Raw genomic sequence first — 18,610 nt, 5'->3', positions numbered from 1 at the left:
TCTGACGGGAACTTCATTGCCAAATGTGGCGTTGAAACAATAGCTCCTAATGCATTCAGGGATGGTCTACCGAGTAGGATATTATACGAGGTATTAGCTTCAACGACAATATACTTTACTTGGATCTCTCTGCTCTCCTTTTCGTCGAAACAAAACCTTGTAAAAAGTTTTATGTATCCCTTGGTGCTGACTCTCTCTCCTGCAAAGCCAACCAATGGATCATCATAAGGAAGCAACTCTTTTTCCGAGATACCCAACTATTGGAATGTGCTCCAATATAGTATGTCCGCCGAACTGCCCTGATCAATCAGTGTTTTCTTGACAATGCAGTTGTGAATCTCAACACTAATGACCATCGGATCGTCTTGTTCTGGGTCAATACCCTTGAAGTCTGCATCTGTGAAGGTTATTGTTGGTAATCGCCGAGACGACTGTCGGTGAACAGTGTTGACCGACCGGATAGCTCGGAGATGTCTCTTTTGGGCCGAAGAAGTTGTGCCCCCACCTGCAAAGCCACCAGCAATGGTATTGATAATCCTCCGATGCGAGGGTGCCGAATCATCTTTTCTTTCACTTGACCTGCTTCTCTCGCGCCGACCTCTATCAGAGGTTTTATCAGAACGGTCTTGCCTGTGCCGATCCTGATACCTGGGTTGGTATGAATGATTTTGAGACGAACCAGACCGGTCCACAAAATTGTGCAGTTTCCCTTGCTTAATCAGGTCTTCGATCTTGTCTTTGAGGGTCGCGCATTCATCAGTTGAATGTCCCCGATTCCTATGATACCGACAAGATTTGCTAGTATCTGCTCTTGGCGGAGTAGATGCTCTCTTCGGGATCGTTAACACTTCAGATGCCAAAGCCTGTTCGAGGACCGCCGCGCGATTGGCATTAAGGGGAGTATACTGAGTATACTTCGGTCCACGAATAGGCCTCTCCCGAAGGGATATTTCTTTGCCTCGCCCCCTGTATGATGGTTCAACTGGTTTCTCGGATTTAGTGGACTGCTCGGCTCGGGCCTGATTTCTAAATTCTGCCAACTCCTCCATCTGCATGTACTTATCTGCCCTCCTACGTAAGTCATTCATGTCCGAAGGAGGCTTTTTACAAATGCTATTGACGAATGGGCCTGGTTTTAAAGCCGTTGTGAGATGATGCAGCGCCACGGCTGGGTTGAGATCTCTGATCTCCAAAGTAGCCTTGTTAAACCGATCCATAAACGCCCGAAGAGACTTTTTTTTATCCTGCCTAAGACTAACCAAAGATAAAGATGTTAGACTGTGAGGGCGACTTGTCGCAAATTGGATAGTGAACTGGGATGATAATGTATTAAAGGAATCGATTGAGTTAGGTGGGAGACGAGTGAACCAGCTGAGAGCTCTGCCTTTAAGGGACGTAGGAAAAATCCGACACAATGCAGCGTCATCGGTCGTACTCAGAGTTACCTGTGTCAGAAAAACATCTAAATGTTCATCAGGATCAGTGGTACCATCATACTTGTCAATAGGTAAAGCCTTCCAGTTGTCCATCAGGGGGAGTTGCATAATGGAGGGAGTAAACGGATGTCGGTGTGATCCGATAGTGGTTACATCTGCAGGACGACCTACAGTAGGTAAGGCCGAAGGGAATCTCTCAGGGGCTACTGCTGAAGCGTGGGGGACCGATGTATGTACCGCATGAGATTGGTATGACCCCTGAGTTTGTGTGTTGGTGGCATGGGTAGGCTTCCAAGAAGTATCCTGACTTCTCAGCGCTTCATTCTCAGCCCTCAAGGCTGAAAGCTCCCTTGTATCTTTTTCTCTTTGTTGTTTCATCAATTCCATTTCTTGCTTGAGTAGTCGTACTGTTTCGGTGAGATCTGTTTCATCCACCATCTCCACATGTTCTTCAGTAGGGCGGTCTTGCGTGTTCGTTCTCCTAGTTATCGGCATCGTTCTTCTTAGCAAACTTTCAACCACTTTCATTCGGCCCCACGGTGGGCGCCAAAATGTACCTGTCTGGAGGATACACCAAATCTTCTCGTACTCTGAAGGCCGAACGAGTGGTCCGATCCAATGCGAGTGAGGGGTTGGTACCTGCAAAAGGCACTCCAACGCTCAAGTCAGGACAAGCACCAATATCGAGGGTAATTAATGAACAGTGACGTTACCTTTTGACCTGAGCTATTTATACTGACATTTATGGGCCCTGGACCCCATGGGCCCTGCAACGTATTTACCGTATTAGGTAATACACCTTAATCATCTGATTAACCCCTAATCACGGGTTAAGAGCAATGAGTAATGATAGTTCGGTCCTGGTGGCCGATTGCCGTTCGGCCACCAAGTACTGCCTCAAGCATACTTTCATCAACAACAACAATCCTAGGCCAACTCTCAACCCTAGCCCCACACTCATCAGCAACACCACCCTTTGGCACACTCTCATCAGCAACAACAGCTCCAGGCCCATTCTCAGCCCTAGCCCCACACTCATCAGCAACACCAACCTCTAGCACACTCTCATCAACAACACCACCCTCTGACACACTCTCATTAGCAACATCACCCTCTAGCACACTCTTATTAGCAACACCACCCTCTTGCACACTCACATCATTAGCCTCTATCCCAATCAGCCCATCAACAAAAGGTCCATGCCCACTGTCATCAATAACTACATGGCCCATCATTTCTTACAATAGGTGATGGTAAACTTTGTATAATTTTAGGTTCAAATGTTGGATGTTCGACATATAATCTAACATTTCCGAACTTTCTTGCTATCCTTATCATTTCCATGACCCCCTTATCATCCGACAACAATTTCAGCTCATTCTCAAAATCTTTCCCACCCACAAAAATACCACATCTTATCCACTATAATATATCTCATTTCTCTTAAAATATTCAATATTTCATAATAAGACCATCTATTAGGGTCACAGGATCATGTGGAATCATGACCCACATAATCTAACTTCCTTTTATTTACAAACTTTCTCCCATGATGGACAACTACCTCAAAATACTCATCCATATCAAGCAACTCCTATAAAAATCTAAAACACACATATTTTTATACTAGCCTATTGTAATGTATATTTGCAATTATAAAAAAAATAATTAATTAAAAATTAAGACAATCATAATTAATTAATAGAAACAATTAAATATTCATAACACATTCATAACATAATATATGCATACATAACAACCAACACCCTAGTGGGCCAACATAGTAATAAAAGGAACATTAGTCGGCCAATATATGCAAATAAATTAGGATCAGTGTATCACTGTATCAGTGGGCCAACATATGCATGTATACGTGGGTCAACAATGTACAAGTCAATGGGGCCAATATATGCACAACACACAACAACATTTTTTGGGGCCACACAACAACATTAAATATTCACACAGTAACCAAAATACATCACAAATTGTCACGAACCCATTATTTGGGACCACACAAAAAGCAAAATCTATCCAATAAACATCAAAATGCAACTCATACCCGAGACCCACTCTTACCCCTATCCCTAGACTCACCCCAATAAGACCCTTCAATCAAACGTGAAACCAAAAAAATCCTAAAATCAATACTTACCCGATCAGAATAACACCCAAACACGGCTTCTTCTACAAGTCAATCACGAATGAATGTGGCTTCTTTTTCTTCCAAGACCTAAGAGAAATTCTTTCTTGTGACTCACAATGAGCGAATGGGGCTTCCTAAAAACAAGAAGACTTCTTTCTCGCAATTTTGGGAAAGGAATGACTTAATTCACGTTGGAAATCCACTTTGGAAATAAACTAAATAGTCACTAATTTATTTATTTTCTACATGGAGACTTCTAAACAGTGTTTGAGAAATTTAGATGGAAGGCAAACATTGCTAACATTTTTGACAGGTGAGACCAAATTGAACCTAAAAATTAAAGTGAGATTAAATTGAAACTTTAAAATATTATAAGGGACCAAATTAAGATTTTAGCCTAAATAATAATATTTTAATAGAATAAATTATGTTCTATATTAACAAAAAGATAAGCTCAACTTTACACTAAAACAAAAAATTAAAATAAGATATGATACACATATATACTTTTTATTTGAATATGAAACAGTTTTTCAGGACTAATATTTAAGTTTGTAGAATTTCTAACATGAATATTCTAAAAAAAAGTGACATGAAAATTGTAGGCAGCGAATAGAGAACAGAGAGTGGCGTTATTTACAAAGTTATCTATAATCATTTGTTTTAATTTGACACAGGGATTAAACTTTTTTAAGATGAAGCATTTACATGTCCAACATAATATGGTGTGTATCCGCAGTAAGACCATGGTGATTGGTGAATGAGAGCTGCTGGAACAAATGCAGTTGTCGTACACTCCAGGGGAATCAAATTTCATCCGCCCCTGCATAACAAAGTAGAACGTGTGAAATGTGTGATGATGTGTAAATGAATTAATTAAATGAGTACCTTCTTTTGGTTCTGTTGGCGTTGATGGTGTTGAGGAATGTTCAGACCTGGGTTCACTCAACACTTCCTGTTGCATGGAAGTGGTGCTGTCTTGGGCAAAGTCTCTGAAAAGTTGGAGCTGAGGCAACACTACTGTGGCAAGGTCTGGGCGATCCTTTCGTCTGAGTTGCGCACATTGGAGAGCGATGTTTGCAAGGCACAAGGCTTGCACGGGAGGCCAGTCCGGGACACAAGGGTCAAGCATTTCTGAAAATGTGGCATTCTCAATGGACTCTTCAACCTTATGAGCCAACCCCATTGCAGTCCTACCCGTCAATAACTGAAGAAGAATGATTCCCAGAGAATACACGTCAGACTTCACTCCAAGCATTCCTGTTTGTTGATACTCAGGATCAATGTAGCAAAATGTCCCCGCTGCCGAAGTCATGTGGCACTGTGTCACATTCTCAGCAACAGCTGGTAGAAGCCTCGCCAATCCCACGTCGCTGATCTTGCTTACATAGTTGTGATCTAGTAGAATGTTTCCCGGTTTCAAGTCACGGTGCACCAAGGGTTCTGGCTTTGTCTGATGGAGGAACAGTAATCCTGTTGCTATCTCTGCAGCTATTCTAAACCTCACCTGCCAACACATCATTGGATTTGGAGCTTCCTTCTTCCCAAATAGACAATCTTCTAAGCTTCCATTAGCCATATATTCATAAATCAGTACGCCATGCTCTGGACAAGCTCCTAGAAGAAGCACCATGTTTGGATGTCGTATGCACCCCAGTATGTTCACCTGCATTCAGTTCAGAAAATAACAAACTTCACTTCTTCCCTATGTTTGCTTGCACCGCACTCAAATACAAAATAGTGGTTTAGAATTACTCATTTGCACTGGTTGGTCACCTCTTGCTGAAATTGTGACTTCCCTTGAGCAGAATCTGGACGCAGAACCTTCACAGCCACTTGAGTGTGATCAAGGTTACACTTATACACAGGGCCGTACCCTCCTTCTCCTATTTTCTGAGATTCGGAAAACGAGTTGGTAGCTGTTTCAATCTCCTCAATTGTGTATTTCCTATATCTTTTGTCAATATGGGTCAGATCATCCAATAACTTCCTCATGTCCTCTGCTTCTTTAAGAGCTTTCAGTTCAACACTTGCTCTTCTATTTGACTCCACCCTTGCAATTTGCTTAGCGGCTTCAGCTGTATCCTTCGCTGCTTTACTTCTTGCTTTCTCTTTCTCTGCAATTGCCTCTGCTGCTTCCTGGGCCAATCGTGCCTCGTCTAATTTCTTTTCTTCCTCAAGTCTCCAGTTGTGCAGTTCCACTAACTGTATTACCGCCACAAATCTCAATAACAATGTCAATGACACTGGCATATACAATACAAATTATATCTTTACCTTCTGTTGTGCTGTTAGTGCTTCTCTGCATGCAGTACTGTACATTTCCATTGTTTGCTTTAACTCCAGCTTCAACCTCCTCATATCAGCTTCTACATCATCCTGAATGTTTTAGAATAAGAAATTAATAAATTAGGAGATTGTGGATAACTAGGGTAAAACCGACCTATAAATAGTTAAAAAGAAAGAAAGTGCTCACAGAGTTCTGCAAGCCTGCAGAAGAAAACGATGTTCGGCTACTTTCCTCTGAAAATGAAATTTCTGGTGAACTGGGGTCAACGTACTTGAGTCTCATACGGGTTGATCCCAAGCTACGATCTGAACTGGTTGAAGTTCGGGAATCAACATAGTCATAGAAAACAGAGGATGAACGCACACTGCTGGGCCTCCCGGAGCTTACAAATGATATGTCAGAGTCAGATTCTGTGAAGTCCATGCCAGATCTTCCACTCAGCCCTATTCTTCTGCCAAATTGTGACTTGCTTCAGTCATAATCATAAATTGGAGACGAAATGATTTATGTTAATGCTACTGTCTCATTAGTCATTATCATATAAAATGCCTGAAATGCAAAACTTACTTCATGGATCCACCCTGCCAGCTCGAAGGTTTCATTGATGTCCTCTTGTCTGCAGCATTACAACATGTGATTCTCATGTTTGAATAAACTTTTCAAATAGCAATAGAATAGTTAGGGAGAAAGAAACCTTTGAAGCTCATAGATCTAGAGGATACGGGAGATTCATTTGCATTTTCTTCGTTTAGAATCTCTATATGCCTGAGCAGTGGGGATGCATGTGGGGCTGTTCGAGTAGCACTCCGAACCGAAGAGATTCTCCCCTTAGAAATGACATACACAGTGCAGAAATCTGGCGCCGCCTTTAATATGTGGCTTGGTATACTTGACTTGAATCTACATTGAGTTCAAGAAAGATGCATTAATCATCAGTGACTATGGAATAAGGATAGAGTTTTTTGGTTGTTCCTTAGTCCTTACCTAATAAAGCCATGCCTGGACGCTGCACCGAGCACCAAATTGTCAATTGCAGCATAAGAGACATATTCTGTTATTCCCTTGACCACATCCATGTCTTCAAGAAGGACATCAAGGCATTTTATCTGATGAAATAATTCGAATAAGTTGGTGCATGTTGCATAGGATTAAGTTGTGAAACATTGACGGACCAGAAAAATTATTAAGTGGGGTAATAAAATATTTTATAATATTTTTTTTATTAAAAATATAATAATTTTTAGAAAAGTATATTGTTATGATTAAAAAATTTAATATATCACTTAGTTTTTATAAATTAAAATTTTCTTATAAATAGAGTGATAATTTTTTCTTTTTTCTGTCTGATATTATATTTAAGTGTGATGTTACAATTTTTAGTAACTTATTTAATTTTAGAGGAATAAAATGGTATAAAATATTAAGATAAAGATAATATAATTACTATTTATTTTCGTTTATATCTCTTCTAAATTTCTACGTTCATTTAAAACAAAAATATTTTATGAGAACAATGCCTATTTTTTTTATAAGAGTATATTTATTTTTTATTAAATATGTTTAAGTAAAAAAATAAAACTTTGTTTGGCAATTATTTTCATTTCTCTTAATTTGGATAATCTCGTACCAACACATAATGTACATATACAAGATTAAAAGGGTTAAAAACTAAAATAAAAATTGGAAAATAACCTGTATTTTTAAACTAAATTATGACATCTTTAATGAATAAAGAAGTAATAAATCTTTTAATAAAAAAATAAAATATATTATAATAATAATAATAAAAATTACGACAATTTTGTCATAAAGCGAAAGAAATTACACTATAGAATAAAATATAAATGAAATATTAATGTATTTTAACATATTAAATATAAAAACAATTATCGCAAAAAATGTTATATATAATCACATACAAAAAAGTGTTACTATAGTCTATATTTACATTTTTTAATGATATATTAACATAGTATTTTAACATATTAAATTTAAAAATAATCATCGCAAAAAATATTACATATAATTACATACAAAAAAGTGTTATTATAGTATATATTTACACTTTTTTAATGATATATTAATATATATTGTATTCATAATATATATATAAAAATAATGTTTAATAATAAATATCATATCTTTATAAGATATGTGTGATTACTTAAATAATTTTTTTTATAATAAATTAAAATGTAACTTATATATAATTATAAAAAGTAAATTATATATATATATATATGCCCCACTCTACATACATCTTTGCGCGAACAATAGCAATGGAAAGTGCGGAATAGATCCTTTGTAGTATTGACAAGTTGGTCTCTCTGGGGAGATGCAGGTGGGAAATTGGTGTTGCACACCATGGCCTGGCTGCCTCCTATTGAAAAAGAAAATGGGGTGAGAATTTGAATAAGGTAAAGTTGAATGAACTGTTGTGTTATTACTAGAAAGAGATGGGGAGGTGGTGTGCAAGACGTGGATTAGAACAAGCGTTTGGCCTTTGGAAAGAAGAGTATCAGCAGCCCATTTGAGAGCGTGACGGCTCCCTTTGTTGTCCTTTTCTATAGCAACTCCCACCAATCCATTTCCTCCTCCTCCTCCCTTTTTTATCACTGATGTTCTTGTACTTGGAAGCCACATTTAATTCAATTTCCTCTTCCCTTTCCCTCAATTCTGCACCAACTTAATTCGATTTTACTTTTCATCTGCATGCCTAGCGGTTTGGAGGTTTCTCGTTATGCATGCCCCAAACTGGAAAACCGTTTATAGAAAACTATCCCCCAATTTATGGATAATCAACCATAATTCTCTTATTGTCTTATTATGGGGCAACAAAAAAGGAAAGGATAACAAGTATTATTATTTCTTAAGAACTAGGAGTGCCAACAATAGGACAGACACAAACACGCTCCGCTCCACAAATATTTGTGTGTGAAATAGAGGCCCAAAAGGAAAATCACTAGTTCAGTTGGGACTGCCTAGCTAATAAGTACACAATCCAGAACTCCAATAATAATACTAATACTAATAATAATAATAATAATAATAATAATAATAATAATAATAATAAGGCTTAAATATATCTTTAATTCCTTAAATTTAGAGTAAATTTATTTTTGATTTCTCAAATTTAAAATTATTATTTTTAGTCCCTTGTAATTTCAAAAAAATTTATTTTAAATGCAATTAATATTGTATAACTGTTTTAATTTGCCATTTTTAGATATGTTATTGATGATTTGAAGGATTAAAATAAGATTTTTAAAAATTACATGGATTAAAAAAATAATTTTAAATTTAAGAGACCAAAAATAAATTTGTCTTAAATTTGAGGGACTAAAAACATATTTAAGCCTAATAATAATTATAATCTTACCTAGTACCATTATTTGTCCTTTATCCAAATTGTCAAAGGTTTAAATCTTAATTTTGGATTAAAAAAAATTTATGTTAAGAGAAAAGTATTTATTTTAAGTGCATTTACAATCCTTAATAAAGACTAATCACTATTTTTAATATTTTTCCTTTCTTTTTCATCTTTCTTTTAATTACATCATATTTTATCACCTATTGTATTTATATTTCTGTCGCTATTATCTCTCTTCCCCTACATGTTTAATAATATTTGAGGTTTTCAAATATATTTTTTCATATCACAAAAGGGTATGTTATTCATATAATAATTTATATAATAATATTTTTTTTTCTCTTAATCTCTCTCTATCATATTATTAATTACATTTTATAGTTTCTTCTTCTATTCCTTTTTTTTTTCCTTTATTTATTGTAAAATTTGTTTTACAAATTGTTATAAGAATCATTCTCTAATACATAAGGCTTTGATGCTATTCATGAGTAGTCGAAAAGAAAGTAAAAAAAGAAAAAGAAATACCACAACATGATAAATATTGATATAGCTTGTTACATAATTTTAAAAAAAATGACAGATGGATAAATATATATTTTTTAAGGATGGATAAATACGTATACCCACACAAAAATATTGGTCAAAATGGCATGAGATTGAACTGGGTAAGCCATATTTGCAATTAAATAGTTTTTTAGCACACAAAGGATTTGCATTCATTCTATTCTACGGATTTATTATTTTACATATTTCAAGTTTAGTGTCCTTTTTAAATTAAAAAAAAAACTATTTTAAAAGTAAAACCACAACTTACACGAAGCAAATCAAGCTGGATGTTTTAGCTAGCAAGTAGCAAAGCATGGACTATCATTATCTTGTTATTTTCGATTCAATTCCGAATTTCCTGTTCATCCCTCTGATCCATATCTTTGAATTTCTTTGCGGGTATTACTTTTTTGGTTGGAGCATAGTCACTCTATGTAATAAAAAGAAAGGGTATAAAAAAAGGTTATACCTTCTTAACAAACTAAAAGGAATAGTTTACTGAAATGCAGTACGAAATAGAAAGGAATAGAATCTATAAGAGCCGATAAGATCATATTTTTCTTTAAAGAAACAAAGATCTTAGAATATTGTACCTAAAGCTGAATGTTTTTTTCTTTTATCATTGGTTTGAACGGGGTCCGTTATCCATTGAAGAACATCATATCTATACATGTACAACATACAAGCCAACATGAAATGAAAAAAAATATTACAATAAATGTAGGAAATAAAGATACAGGAATATTGATTAAGCTTGATTGCACAAGTTGTTTGAATTTATTTGCCCCATTGTTGATTAAAGTTGAGCGGAAGGCAATGGAACCCGCCTACAATATTCAGCTAGAGCCCACATTGGATAAATATCTCTGTACATTGGGTAATGCAACATGCAATTTTTCATGAATACTCCAGTGATTTCCTGCCACAAACAACGTAGAATTAGACATAGTAATAGAAACTCAATCTGGAGCATCCTGCATCCATAATTTTTCACATACCTGTTGGGGCCAATCACCCTCTTCCAATTGAGAATTGATAATCAACTTTGCAGCACGATGAAGAGGAGTAGGGTCTCTCTCTGCCTGCCCGGTATGAATTAGACCCATAAGAGCCCATGCTGTATGTACAACATTTGATCGACTTCCTTCAAGAGGTACGTATATCTGCATTGTTAGTATATTAATTAGTATTAGTTCTTGATTGGTGAAGTTTAAGAACGGCTATTTAATTAGTATATTAGGTAGGAAGTAGGAACCTTTTTTGGGCTTGAAAGATAACTCTCTCCCCACCCACCATCTTCTCTCTGTGTTCCAAGTAGAAATTTAACAGCTTTGCGAATGGCTGCACAGTTGTTGTAAGTTTTGCCAGCAGCTGCTAGACCACCAAGGGCAAACCAAGAACCATAAGTGAAGCAAACTCCCCAGTTTCCATACCATGAACCATCCGCTGTTTGTGTCTCTTCAAGGAACCGAACTGCATTGCTTATGAAATTCTCTATCTCTTTCTTCCTATGCCCCGGATATAGCTTCTTGAACAAAACTAAAGCTTGAATTGCAGATCCAGTGCACTCAACGTATTCATGCTCAACTACTATGTCCTCAAAAAATTCTGTCGGATTCAGTAACTGAAATTACCCACAAACCCAATTAGTTTATTACTTACATACATATTGAATTATTAATTAATAATAATCCAATGCTTACTTCCAACCACTCTTGAGCTCCTGCTGGTTCCCATGCTGCTAAACCACCTTTTTTACTCTGCAATAACAAACATTAATTAAAATATTTCATCATATCATGATATCAACCTTATTTCTCATTTATAGACAATTTCATAACATTAACCATTTCTCTAAATTTAATAGTACTTGCCTGAAGCGACAATAGCAGATTCACTGAATCATATAACCTTTCAGCTTCCATCTTTTCTCCCACAATCTCCGGCGGCAACATTGATAGAAGTAGACAGCACTAAAACACAGTAGAAATTTAGTTAAATTATCATATATTTGTTGTGATTGACAAAGCTTATCAACAAATTAAGTTGTTAGATACCTTCAAACCTTCTGCAGTGCAATCAGAAACTTGCCATCCATGGTCTTGATCAGAGAATGTCCAAGACCCTTTAGAAATATGACGATGCATACTCTTAAAATCTCCTGAAGGGTTATCCCTCACCTGTGAAATAAGAATGTCAATTCATTATAGCTAGCAAACATATTGTTCAATAATCTAATGAACACTAACATAATAGCCAATTATAAATATGCACTTCAATTAGAATAATATAATTATAGTAGCTGGGTAAATTAGTTAGTGACGGCGTTAATTAATCAGTCATTTAGTTTTTACTTGGTTAAAATCACCTTGTAAATAGGATCTAGGCATTTTAAATCTCAATTGTATAATTTGGATAAACTAGGTTCATTGGCAAATTTACCCTCCTTAACTATGAAATAGAATTGTGATTCTTTTATATACTTAACCTGAGACTTCTTGATGAAATCATGCCCTTTTGCAAGTGCAGGACCAATTTCCTCAATTAGGTTAGTGGCAAGTAAAGCTTGAACAGCAAAGCCAGCATCCCATTCTTGGCTACCAAAACTCTGCATTATATAGGTAAGTGCATTAGTTAATTAATTAATTAACTAATTAATATATCCCATTGGTTATAATAGTACACACACATACTTGCATGGTCATTCCATCTTCAGAAACCCATAAGTAATCTGGGACTCTTGCAAGATGCTTCTTGAAAGCATCTCCATTTGGATCTTCCACCCAACAAGCAAGCATGCATAAAACCTGAAAAATATATACATGTTATTTGTGGAGTATGAATGAATTTCCTTTTGAAGAGGAAAATAAAAGGTTCATTTTACTCTTAAGGCTAATTGCTATGATACCTACCTTTTCCACACACCCGATGGTTAGGTATCGACTGTTCTCATCTTCATAATGAATATGTTTCATTGTTACTTGAAGGGCCTTTTCTCTAACAAGTTTGTTGAAAGGCCAACGAGTAAGTAGTGGCTCAGTGAATAGGTATAAACTATCCCATATTAGATCTTGTATCAAAGGATGGGGATAGTAAAGATCTTCCTGTAATTGATAAAATAGACAATTATCACTTTCGTGATAAAGACGATATGTACATACACACGTTATGATTAATTAAAGATATCGTCTCTTACCTTTGCACATTGGTGACGTGCTTTCTTCCAATTAACTTTTTCATAAGGTTGAGTAAAGAGCTCCTCTCTCAATTGTAAGATGAGTGGTGTGATTGGACCCACAAACCTCTTCCCATATAAGTAAGACATGGGCATGTACACCAATCGACAGTAACACCACATTTTAGCTACAAATAAATAAGGTGAAAAATGAGATTCAATGATCAAACATTTTATGTTCAACAACTTAAATATATATATATTGTTTCATAGAGAGTGACAAAATAAAGTTAATTAACTCTACCTGGATGCATAGGAAGAAATGAAGGAAGGATCCAAAACTCTGGGGGCATTGGGTTGCTTCCACACCAATCAAATACACCAAGTATCTACAAGAGTAAGGTCCATTTAAATTAGTAATTAACATACACAGTAGTTTTGTTAGATTGTGTATTTATATTTATATAAAAAATATATATATACCGAAAGCCAAGTTTTTCCCCATGAAGGTATGTGTGTTACACCACCATGATCATGAATCCATTTTCTTGCTCTAGCACAAGCATCGTCAAGACCACCATTAGGCCCTTCTCCAAGAATTCGCATACAGATATAGTTTAGTGCAGTACAAAACATGGTGCTGTGACCCTCAATGTGTAGTCCCCACCCGCCATCTTCATTCTTTTGATTAAAGCATGCACAAAATGAAGAGGGTTAAATTGTTCCAATGAACAAATCATAAACTTATTAATCAAGCAAATACAGCCGGTTAATTAAAGGGTACGAGAGTTTCTCTCTGCATTATGTTTGATTGGGCAAATGTCTTGAAATTGAACAAGTATACCTGATGATAGTATATGTAACGAAGAATTTCTTTTCGATACTCTTCTGGAAATACCGAATCAAGATGCCCGGTAATATACATGCAAAACACCTGCCATGTTTTTAACAAGTAAATATTGAATAACGCGTAAGTATAATGGACTTGATTTTTCTATATTTTGTTCAAAACATGTCCTATGTAATATTTCATGATTATGCAAAAAAAAAAGATACTTATGTAATTTTGGATTCTTAACTATATATAGTGTCCTATTTCCAGTTTCATGTACAAAAGCAAACTTTCCGAACTTCGAACTTCTATGTTCATATTTAATGATCTAGTAAGGCTTAAAATGATGAACTGAATCATTCTGTTAATGAATAAATCCCTATTTCAATTTTTTTAAAGTTTAGTTCCACAAAAAAGAGAGGGGATACGGATAGTATTTTTTTTTAATTTATTTATTAATGTATCCCAAGCACGCATAATCAATTAATCAACCCGATATAAATTTTACTTTCAATCTTTCATGAAAGTATTTTTAAAAGTTTTTCTTTGATGAGAGAATTTTTAGTAATTTTTTTAACTTTTTATTTTTATATATCATAATTAATTATGAATTAAATTTAAATAATTTAATTAAATTATCAATAAATTAAAAAAAATTATATTACACTATAAATTATTTATCATAAATCTAAAATATTATTTATATGTTGATGTTAAAAATATATATAATTCATATGTTTAAAAATATCTATTTATATAAATTTTAAATATGATTTATATATATTCAAATATAATATTATATATATATATATATATAAATTATTATAAATTTTAATTATATATAATAAATATTTTATCTGTAAATATTGTCCTAACTAAAATGCCAGTTTAACTATAAGTAAAAATGATTATTTAAATATTAATTAGACAATAAACTTTGCCGGAGAAGATAAAAGTAACTTGTATTTTTTTTAGTATTGTTTAAAAATTGCTTCTCCTTAATAATGTGTATAAAAAAATTACATCAAAATTAATATAATTAGATCACCGACATATAATTTTAATTCAATTTAAATAAGTATAAAAGTTGAATAATTATATTTAAGTTTTATTTAAATTAAATTGAATAATAAATACACTTTTGCTTAACTTAAACTAAATCAATTATCATTATTCTAATAATTAACATATGCGATAAATACTTCATATTAGAAGATTATCTTTATTTTATATTTTTTATTGTTCCATTCTACTCAGAATCATAGACAAATGAATCGAAATATAGAGATTCATTTGAGATATTAACAATTTTTTAACATATTTTCTCAAGCACAAACACGTGAGGATTATATTTTAAATTCCTAATCACATTATGATTGATTGTATTTTTCTATAAACTATATATATATATATATATATATATTTCTATAAACTATATTACACCATGTTAATGTTGTTTCGCTTTTCTAATTCATAATTTTCCGATTTACAATTTGAACTCTCAACTCAATTATCATCGTTGCTGTTTACTATAATAACCTTTTAACTTTATTGGTTTTAGACTTTGATAATCACGTCTCTCATCAATTCTCTCTCTCTCTCTCTTTAATTCTCAAATAAATTATTATGATGTTCAAGCCTGTAATTTATTTTTTCTTGCATGTTAAATGATCGCCTTTTTTTTGGGATCTACATTTAAAATATCATTTTTTTTACAGCGCAAAATTATCTTTTAACTTTGGTAATCCCATCTCTAGTCTTTTTTCTCGATAACACACCGTCTCTTATCTTTTCTCTCTTTCTCACTTATGCTGACACCTTTCTCAAATCATCGTAACTCTACGTGGCACGTGCTTGTGGATTCGTGAATTTTTATATTGAATTTAACAGATGTCAACTTGACATTGTCAAGGCATCAAAAAAGAAGAAAATATAAAAATTTAATGTTTAAATTAGAGAAAAATAAAACAAATTTTTATTCTAGAAATATTTTTATTTTCTTCAGTTAAATAAAAAACATTATTATCCAAATTTATTGATTTTCTTATTTCAAACGCCATAAGTGTCTTTAATTTTATTTACTTTGTTCTTGTATGTTAAATAAAAAAATTCTTTTTTTTAAATTATATGAAGAAATTATTGAAGATGTAAATATTAAACAATAAAAGGATATAAATATTATTAAAATGTAACATCAATATTTCGAACTGATTTAATTACTATCTTGATTATTGAACGATGAACAAATAACCAATATTACAAAAAGAAAACAATTGAGGATAAAATTATTTCCTAAATTTTGCACATCTTGATTATTGTTTTAACATGAGCCAACCAACTAGTTTAAACTTGGTCATATTAATTTGATTTGGATCCGATGTAATAAAAATTAAAAAATGAATTAGTGTATATTTAAATTTTAGTAGAGAACTCAAAAACATTTCTTTTAAATGACAATTTTTATTTCCTTATTTGTGCATAAAAAATTTCAATTTTACCTTTTAAGTTTGCAAAAATATTTACGCACCGAATATCCCAACATAGTCCTAATGTATGTTTAGAACAAAGGAGTAGTCCTCAAAGCACAAAAAAAAAAAAAAAAAAAAACCAAGGAATAAAGACGTCTAGTTTTACCCGTATGCCCCTTTCCTTACCAAAACGTAACATTTATTCAAATAATGATAGTTGATTGAGGTTCCACCACAACATTTAATGAGGATTAGTTGGGAGTATATGAATATATAGATTTAACACATAACAACATTTATACAAATAATGATAGTTGATTGAGATTCCACCACAACATTTAATGAGTAGTTGGGTGCGTATGAATATGTAGTGTTTATTTTAGTTAATTTTTAAATAAACTTATTATTAATTTTAGTTTCTATATTATATATATATAGATGGGGTTAGCGTGTTATTTTGGTATTTAGTGAGTTAAGTTGTGGAGATCAGTGTTTTAAAACTCGGACCGACCCGGCCAGTCGGATCGGTTGAACCGGGAATCGGTGGTTTAATCGGTCTGAATTTGAAGTTGAATCGGTTATGCAGTCGACCCGTTTCAAACCGGATTGAACCAGTCAATTTTCCGGTTCAACCGGTAAATGGGTGGGTCAAACTGGTTCAAACATTTTTATTTTTTTTAAAATTTTTTTAAGAGACCATAAATCACAAAAATAATAATGAAAATTGAATCTTTTAATAAAAAAGCAAGGAGTCTTATTAAATATAAGACTCACTACTTGTTCTAATATATTTGTTTGCAATATATACAACTTAAATAACTTTTATAGTATATTATTAATTTTAAATTATATATTTAATAATGCAATATCAATGTAAATATTAGATATATTATTTTGTGATATTAATTGCAAGCATATTATATATGTACATATTATTTATATTTTTAATTTATATTAATATACTGTTTAACATATAATTTTTTTTATATATTTTTTTACAAAATAAAAATAATTTTAAATAAGATAGAAAAATTGAAATTTAAAATAAGATATGAATTTATTAAAATTTATAAGTATAAAATATATTTAATATGAATATTTTTTAATAAAAATAAATAAAAATTGAGTCATGCGGTTCAACTAATGACTCATCGATTCAACCTTGGACCTACTGACCCAATACCTTTAACCAGTCGATCATGGTCCGATTTTTTAAAGTATGGTGGAGATTGATTGAAAAAGGTTGGAAGGAAGTGGTAATAGAAAATAAGAAAAGAATACTTACCAAAGGTGGAAGGAAAAAGAGAGGACCTGCAATTTGTGCAGGCCAATGGCCGTCAGAGGTCTGCAATGCGGATAGGTGATGCGCGGCCCTTCTCATGGCGGTGGTGGCCTTTTGATATGTTATTTCTTCTCCATCTTGTATGTTGACAGAAGCTATCGTTTGTTTGAAGTTATTTTCTCTGAGAATCTGATTGATTATGTGATATGCATGTGTTAATTATTTAAATTTAAATTGAATAAAAAAATAGAAAGAAAGAGTTGACGTGAATTAACCTGAAAGCGCCAAAGGAGGTCAGCGCAGGGCTTGACCTTGAAGCGGTCATTGTAGAATTGAATGCGAGCTGCTTCGACCTCAGCTCGTTCCTCCGCCGTACCTGCTTGAGGATCAAACTCCCATGTCTGCCTTCCCACGAAATTGTTTGTGCTGAATATGTATGGCTCTTTTCCACCCTCTGCTATCTTCAGCCTCCACATCTCTTTAATCTTAATTACTTCTACGTACACCCAACCGACACACCTCCTTCTCCTCTCCTACGCCTCCCCTCACACACCTTCTATATATTGCAATTCTTCATCCTTTATACACACACTACTTTATTATTTTATATATTTTTAACATTATTCCCCACCACTACTATCATTTTATCTTATATATAACATCTCCTCAAATATCTAACTTTTTTTTTTATTATTTTTTAAATACGAACAAGACAATTCAACCATATTATCACTCTATTATATTATAAAAGCCACTAAAATTAATTTTAATAAAATTCTGTATCTAAATTATTTTAAATTATATTATAATTAATATTTATGTACGATTAAAGATGACAATCCACATACGGATTGACGTCATTCTCTTTCATTAATTTTATTACCACATTTATACAAATTCATTCTCATAATTTCTTATGAATAGTTAATGTTATATAACATACATCTGCTAACATATCTAACCTTAGTTATTTCTTTATTCAAATATGAAAGAGAGCGGTGGATTCAAGACTCGGGACATTAAACATAATAAATTTAAATAAAAAAATTAAAATTCAGATATTTA

The 18,610-nt window shown here is 33.3% G+C and overlaps 3 protein-coding genes across 5 annotated transcripts; all 3 read right to left on the bottom strand.

The window, feature by feature from the left end:
* Positions 1 to 257: 257 nt before the first annotated feature.
* Positions 258 to 1,931, bottom strand: LOC145957684 (uncharacterized). Its single transcript, XM_083074101.1, has one exon. The coding sequence runs from the start codon at positions 1,929 to 1,931 to the stop codon at positions 258 to 260; it is 1,674 nt and encodes a 557-aa protein (XP_082930227.1).
* Positions 1,932 to 4,070: 2,139 nt separating this feature from the next.
* LOC109808186 (U-box domain-containing protein 52) lies at positions 4,071 to 10,521 on the bottom strand. Of its 3 annotated transcripts, XM_083074662.1 has the most exons (11): positions 10,382 to 10,521; positions 10,057 to 10,218; positions 8,131 to 8,252; positions 6,857 to 6,978; positions 6,567 to 6,772; positions 6,440 to 6,488; positions 6,059 to 6,323; positions 5,860 to 5,961; positions 5,359 to 5,787; positions 4,471 to 5,248; positions 4,071 to 4,405 (listed from the first exon to the last, which is right to left on the bottom strand). In XM_083074662.1, exons 3-11 carry the CDS (start codon positions 8,236 to 8,238, stop codon positions 4,389 to 4,391), a joined length of 2,076 nt encoding a protein of 691 aa, XP_082930788.1. In that variant the 5' UTR covers positions 8,239 to 8,252; positions 10,057 to 10,218; positions 10,382 to 10,521; the 3' UTR covers positions 4,071 to 4,388. The 3 variants fall into 3 exon arrangements, with proteins under 3 accessions (XP_082930788.1, XP_029129153.2, XP_082930789.1); XM_029273320.2 differs by lacking the exons at positions 10,057 to 10,218; positions 10,382 to 10,521 and adding an exon at positions 8,320 to 8,690; XM_083074663.1 differs by lacking the exons at positions 10,057 to 10,218; positions 10,382 to 10,521 and adding an exon at positions 8,351 to 8,466 and having other exon boundaries at positions 4,072 to 4,405.
* LOC109808037 (beta-amyrin synthase) lies at positions 10,376 to 18,113 on the bottom strand. Its single transcript, XM_029273321.2, has 15 exons — positions 17,821 to 18,113; positions 17,549 to 17,734; positions 13,808 to 13,897; positions 13,447 to 13,644; positions 13,268 to 13,352; positions 12,985 to 13,151; positions 12,701 to 12,892; positions 12,482 to 12,595; positions 12,277 to 12,396; positions 11,846 to 11,968; positions 11,663 to 11,761; positions 11,492 to 11,548; positions 11,044 to 11,412; positions 10,787 to 10,951; positions 10,376 to 10,707 (listed from the first exon to the last, which is right to left on the bottom strand). The coding sequence occupies exons 1-15, from the start codon at positions 18,019 to 18,021 to the stop codon at positions 10,585 to 10,587; spliced, it is 2,289 nt and encodes a 762-aa protein (XP_029129154.2). The 5' UTR covers positions 18,022 to 18,113; the 3' UTR covers positions 10,376 to 10,584.
* Positions 18,114 to 18,610: the final 497 nt, after the last annotated feature.

Source organism: Cajanus cajan, chromosome 5 (genome assembly GCF_000230855.2).
Source record: "Cajanus cajan strain Asha chromosome 5, NIPB_CcT2T_4, whole genome shotgun sequence".
NCBI classification, from domain to species: Eukaryota; Viridiplantae; Streptophyta; class Magnoliopsida; order Fabales; family Fabaceae; genus Cajanus; species Cajanus cajan.
The sequence above is the reverse complement of the archived record's forward strand: the minus strand, read 5'-3'. Positions and strand labels throughout refer to the sequence as shown.

Excerpts from the sequence above, each read along its gene's own strand:
- LOC145957684 (XM_083074101.1), bottom strand. The coding sequence starts at position 1,931 with ATGCCGATAACTAGGAGAACGAACACGCAAGACCGCCCTACTGAAGAA.
- LOC109808186 (XM_029273320.2), bottom strand. The coding sequence starts at position 8,515 with ATGTGGCTTCCAAGTACAAGAACATCAGTGATAAAAAAGGGAGGAGGA. Across the intron at positions 8,253-8,319 it reads CACCTCCCCATCTCTTTCTA|GAGGCAGCCAGGCCATGGTG; the intron begins GTAATAACACAA and ends CTTTTTCAATAG. Across the intron at positions 5,962-6,058 it reads CTGCAGGCTTGCAGAACTCT|GATGATGTAGAAGCTGATAT; the intron begins GTGAGCACTTTC and ends TAAAACATTCAG.
- LOC109808037 (XM_029273321.2), bottom strand. The coding sequence starts at position 18,021 with ATGTGGAGGCTGAAGATAGCAGAGGGTGGAAAAGAGCCATACATATTC. Across the intron at positions 12,397-12,481 it reads AAGATGGAATGACCATGCAA|AGTTTTGGTAGCCAAGAATG; the intron begins GTATGTGTGTGT and ends TATATAATGCAG. Across the intron at positions 11,549-11,662 it reads ATCTGCTATTGTCGCTTCAG|AGTAAAAAAGGTGGTTTAGC; the intron begins GCAAGTACTATT and ends TTGTTATTGCAG.